Raw genomic sequence first — 6,099 nt, 5'->3', positions numbered from 1 at the left:
CAAAGAACAAACTGATGGTTGCCAGATGGGAGGGGAGTTGAGGTGAGTGAAAAAGGGGGAAGGGACTAAGAAGTACAAATTGGTTGTTACAAAGTAGTTATGGAAATGTAGGGTATTTCATAAGGAATTTAGTCAATAGTATTATAATAACTATGTATAGTGTCAGATGGGTACTAGATTTTGAGGGGTGATAGATGGGAGGTGGTTTGGGATAGGGTGAAAATGGTGAAGGGATTAAGAAGTACAAACTAATAGTTACAAAATAATCTGGGGATATAAAGTATAGCATAGGGAATATAATCAATAATATGATAATAACTATGCATAGTGCCAGGTGGGTACTAGACTAGTCAGGGGGATCACTTCATAAATTATATATATGTCGAACTACTATGCTGTACACCTGAAACTAATATAAAATAGTATTGAATGTCAACTATAATTGAAAAATTGAAAAAACGAAATTGAGTGGGAAAAGGAAAAAGAAAAAACTGGTGTTGTTCAAGGATCAACTGTAGTTTTATTGATTTGTTTTGATTGCTGCTTATCTTCACTCTAGAAAGAGGAGAGCTAGTAAAACTAGCATAAATGCATTTAAGGATTAAGCCACAGGCCTCTGCCATCTACTATCTCTGCTTTCATTCTTCAGTATCTTGTCTGCCTCTTTGGGTCCCGAAAAGATTTGCTCCTCAAGCAAATGTTCCACATAGTTGAAAAATCAGTAGTAAGAATTTTATGTCTACAGAATTAATGGAGGGTTTATCCTGATATCCAAAGTTTGTTGTTTTTTTTTTAATAGACTAGCATAAGGAAAAGCATTTTTTTGTATGTGCTCATTGTTACTCTTAAATCTAGAAGTAGTTGCATTTCATTGCTACATTTAAACTAATTCCTAATTAATNCACATGGTAATTTTCATTGTCTTGGTAATCCTCATAAATCTAGTTTTTTGCTGGTCAGTTCAGCTGGTGACTAATTGTAAAATGTAGTTTGCGTTCTGAAAGTTACCATGTAAGGTTATGTATACCACAGTACTTTCCCAAGTGGCACAGTTACTGTGACTTCTATGTTTGTGGTATCCTAAATCATTGTAAAATCCAGTTCTCTATTTTGACACCATATATTTTCAGTTTTCAGTACAAATCCCCTGTAATGCCTGTCAGTCCGAAAATCCTGTTCCTCGTGTCCTGAGACCACTCAGGGGTGCTGTAGGGGTGAAGTGGTGGCCATAGGGGTGCTGGTCTCAGCAGCGCCCCTATCCCACCTCAGCCAGAGCAGTAACACAGACATGTGTCTGATTGTGTGAGGGTCCAGGGTAGAAGTCTCTTTAAGAAATGGACCTGTTAGTTTAAAAAAATACTTAAAACAACTACTGTAGATTTTTTTCCAAAAGTGTTTGTTGTATGTGAATTTTCACATTTAGTCCAAAAGAAAGCTATGAATAAATGTATATAACAGTCAGTATTTTTTTCTCCCCATCCATTAGTGTCTTGCCTAGAGGGACAGAAAGCTTGGGAGTATACTATAATGAGCCCACTTTGCTTTCCAAATATTCTAAGAAGGGATTTAACCAGGAAATGGCCGCTGCCCCTCCTCAGGATTGCTTTCGTTTCATAGCACTTAACCCAGGCACCATGTGCTCAGAGAAAACTGTTAGGGTACATTACTGTGTCGCGACCATATTAATTGGACTTCTGTGTATTGAGTACCATCTTTTCATAATAATACGTTTTCACCCCACTCTCCGCCCATCCCCAAGCCTGTGCACTCTCTTGAGGGTCTTGCAGTCTCCAGTGCAATTGAATTTCCTTGAACCACCTCATCAGTGTTCCCCACACTTCTCCAGCTGTAACACCTCGGGAAATACCAGTGAGACCTGGTAAAAGGGAAGTCAGGACCCATCCTTCTATTCTCATTGTTTCAAAGGCATCAGATATAAAATTTATTAAAAATAGCCTCAGATACTTTTTTTCTTTTGGTGAGTGATTAAAATATTTTAAGAATTCCAGTGATGCACATGCCGCGTACCATCCCATCTGAGAACCAACATGCCACGCTGGCCAGCCTGCTCTAACTGGCATGGCCGACAAGTGTGCTGTCCATTCAGATGCCAACGAACAACTTGGGCACAGGGCTTAGGTAGTTCCCCGGACATGTTACTGACAGCCCTTTCTTTATGATACTGTGCTGTCATTTACTGCCCCCGCTCTGATAGTAATCGTTTTATCACCTGTTAGTAGAGTCTGAGATAATGAGGCTTCATGACGCCATCAAACTCGGGAAAGGGCTTTCCTGACTCCCACTTTTACTTATTCAGGACTTAGCTGAGAGAGTTAAAGAGAGTTAATGTACCAAAGTTTTGCTACTTTTAATAAGCTATTTTTTATAAACTAAGAATCTTTTTACTCCATTTAAAAATGTACATCTGAATCTGGCTCTCCCTGACTGTTTTCAATCTACTGTTTCCAAAATGTATGATTGCCTAGAAGCAGCATTTCATGATTCCTGAGGTCAAGGTCATANAGCTTTGAAAACCCCAGAGGGCATCTCTTCCCAACATATGGCTGTTGCATCTACACTGGAAATCTGCTGTGTAGTGTAGCCACCGTCATGAACTGTCTTTGCTGGATCTCCTGGATAGCTTGCTGCAGCTTCTCCATCAGCACTTGCTGCTTCACTTGCACTTTTATGGAATGGAGACGGCTTCTTTCCTTAAGCCGCATGAGCCAACTTCTGCTAGCTTCACACTTTCCTTCTGCAGCTTCCTCACATCTCTCAGTCTTCATAGAATTGGAGAGCGAGATCGGGCCTTGCTCTGGATTAGGCTTTGGCTTAAGGGAATGTTGGGGCTGCTTTGATCTTCTATCCAGACCACTACAGCTTTCTCCAAATCAGCGATTAAGCGGGTTTGCTTTCTTACCATTCGTGTGTTCACTGAAGTAGCACTTTTAATTTCCTTCAAGAACTTTTCCTTTCATTCCCATCTTGGCTGTTTGGTACAAGAGGCCTGGCTGTTGTCCTGTCTCAGCTTTCAGCATGCCCTCCTCACTGAGCTCTTAATCGTCTCTAGCTTTTGGTTTCAAGTGACAGACGTGTGGCTCCTCCTCCTACTTGAACACTTCGAGGCCATCGCTGGGTTATCAGTTGCCTGATTTCAACATTGCTGGGTCTCAGGACCTAGGGAGGGCCGGGGACAGGGAGAGGGGTGAGGGAGCGGCTGGCCGGTGGAGCAGTCAGAACACACACATTTATCGACCAAGATTACCGTCTTATGTGGCTGCCGTTCATGGCACCCCAAAACAATTACAGTGGTAACATTAAAGGTCACTGATTACAGATCACGATAACAATATAATAGTAATGAAAAACTTCGAAATATTGCAAGAATTACCAAAATGTGACAGACATGAAGTGAGCAAATGCTGTTGGAAAAGGGCGCAGATAAACTTGCTTGACACAGGGTTGCCACAAAACTTCAATTTGTGAAAAAAAGCACAGTATCTGCGAAGCACAATAAAATGAGGCACACCTGTATACCACTAAGTTCTGTAAGTCATACACAGAAGCTGTATTCTAAGCTGAATCACATAGAAGCTCAGAAAATACTATGTTCTAGTTCAGAGAGTTTAAAAAATAGATGAGTATGGTTTAGGTGGAGCTGGCTTATGAAGTTTATTTTGAAGAGACTTTACTTAGTCCAGAGTTCAGTTGAAATACACCTGCCTATACACACAAGCACACAAACACCTTCATGGTAGGTTTCATTCTGCTGTGCCGCCTGGCTGTGCTTTGTTGAGTTTGCAGATGAGAAAACGACTTCACTGAGATGAATTTTCCCAGGACAGCCCAGACGTGGTAGAGTTGGGTTTGAACCTGAGCATGTGTCATTTCAAAAGCCTTGCTGTTGTACCAAAGGGAGGCTGGGGAAGCCATGCTTCTCTGAGACCCATCCTAAGCCAATGTCTTATTTGCCCCTCATACCGACAGCGTAGGACTGTAAGTGATTCCTAACTGGAGAGAGGAGAAGGCATCTTAGGCACAGGAGGCCTCGCAGTGGGTGGTGCGTGCTCCCTGGGTGTTCCCTCTTGCTCCCAGCCGCTGGCCTGCTAATCCCGTTAGGGAATTCCTGAGTCACCAGGCTGTGTTGACCTGTACAGGGAGCTAGTTACCCAGGCCTTAATAGGGACCCTTGCATTGCTGCTTTCTTTGAAATGAAGCCCTAGTGTCTTCTCTTAGAGGAAAACAAGGTGGCTGAGGGCGCGGCTGGCGCTCAGTGTCAGCACCATCCTCATCCTGGGCTCACCTCTGAACATGCTCCTTGCAGCAGCACATTTGAGTGGGACTTAGGGCTGCCTGTGCAGATCCTGGGTGGGCTCAGCTCTGAGAGAGCACATGGGTGGGGCATCGCAGCCCCGAGGGGTGATTGGACAGAAGACCAAGCCGGCAGCTTGTTGAGGGCCATCACTGCTCTGGGGACTTGCATGGACGTTGCCAGTACACAAGAGCAGACCCAAGGACCCGATGTTGAGACTGGGAAGGGAGCCCAGTGGGCTGGTGTTGTCTGCAGAGCTGTTGATGGCTCTTCTCTGCTGTCCGGTGGGTGGGAGGAGGCACCAGTGTTGTCATGGAGCTTGGAAATCAAGCTGTTCCAGAAGGCAGTCCCTCCTCCCAGCCAGCCAGCAAACAAACAAACATGCCTGGCTCATTCATCCTGTGATAGTGAGGTTAGGGAGTCCCTCAAAGAGCCTTCTGTTTCAGTCTCTTTGTTCTGACTAAGTGGTGTGAAGTGCAGAATTCACAAAGTTCTTGTTGAGCACATCCATGGAGCACTGGCACCATGCTGGCCTGCAGGATGAAAATGAGTCACCCTCCCAACCGCTGACCCAGGGAGCTCTCAGCTGGGGGAAGCTGGCATGAACGGCAGAGTCTAGAAGGTTAGGGGAGGACCGCCGAGCAAAGGGCTCGAGCAAAGGGCAGAGCCGTGAATTCTCTCCTGGGAATGAGCCCAGGGTGCATCCCAGGGAGGCAGATCCGAGCTGGTCCCTGAGAGATGAGTAGCGCTTTGCTAGGTGGAAAGTAAATGAGAGGCGGACACACGGGATGTCCAGTGCACACAAAGGGAGCGTGAGGCCCCTCCCGCACTCCTGCCACCTTTTTGTTCTACCCAGTCTCCTGGGTGCTTCTCGACCTTGGCTGCACATCAGAATCACCCAGGGAACTAACTAGCTGTAAAAATACCCAGATGCCAACCTCCTCCCAGAGGTTCTGAGGCCCCGGCTTGGCGGTGGAGTGCCCGGCTGTCCTGATGGGCAGCCCAGTGGAGAACCCATGAGATATACAGAGTACTGTTCGTGTGGGTCTGTCACCCTGCTGTCCTCAGAGATCTCATCCCAGAATCTGATGTAATGCCTGACTCATCATAAGACTAATAGCTGATTCTGCCTGATACTGTCTTTTGAGGGAAAACTTGACTCATATACCGGGGGTGTCAAAAAATGTATACAGATGACTTGTGTTCATCTTTTGTTATCGGTATATATTGAATATTATAATTTTAATACAGTTTTTTCCTTTCTTTCTTAAAATGTGTATACATTTTTGGCACCCTCTGTCCATTCACACACATAAGTATTTATGCCACCTTCTCACCGTTCAGACATAATCTGGAAGCACACAGTGTGAGGTCTAACTGTCGGTTTCCTCCCAGGTGTATGGATCCGGGTCACAGACCAGGGCCTTCCAGTATGTCAGGTAAGACCGCTGGGCCTGCTGCGGGCAGCCCGGCCTTCGCGGTGATTCCAGCAGGGCTGGTGCAGACCGAACAGGCAGTGCCTGTTGTACACAGTAATTGTCTTCACAACTCTAGCAATGCGGCTTGGTGAAAAGTGCATTTTAATTTTAAGATGCTAATCCTTTACTGCCACCTAGTGTTCGGTAGGTAAACTTGCCCAGCTTTGAGGTAACGGTGGTTTTAGTTCAGGCCAACTCAAGATTTGGCCTTAATCATCCATGAAACCTAGATTCCAAAATCAGACCCATTTTAAACACGGCTTTTGGGGGTGGATGAGATTGTCCTCATTAAGGCAAAGATAAGATAGC

The 6,099-nt window shown here is 45.0% G+C and overlaps 1 protein-coding gene across 1 annotated transcript in view; it reads left to right on the top strand.

The window, feature by feature from the left end:
* The window catches only part of UXS1 (UDP-glucuronate decarboxylase 1), a 104,753-nt gene extending 98,664 nt beyond the window's left edge, over positions 1-6,089 (top strand). Inside the window, exon 10 of the mRNA XM_019628414.1 lies at positions 5,708-6,089. Within this exon, the coding sequence (XP_019483959.1) occupies positions 5,708-5,755 (48 nt within the window). The 3' untranslated portion in view covers positions 5,756-6,089. The remainder of the gene's footprint in view (positions 1-5,707) is intronic.
* The last annotated feature ends 10 nt before the right edge of the window (positions 6,090-6,099 follow it).

Source organism: Hipposideros armiger, unplaced genomic scaffold, assembly GCF_001890085.2.
Source record: "Hipposideros armiger isolate ML-2016 unplaced genomic scaffold, ASM189008v1 scaffold_788, whole genome shotgun sequence".
Taxonomy (NCBI): Eukaryota; Metazoa; Chordata; class Mammalia; order Chiroptera; family Hipposideridae; genus Hipposideros; species Hipposideros armiger.
This window is presented reverse-complemented; position numbering and strand designations above follow the sequence as displayed.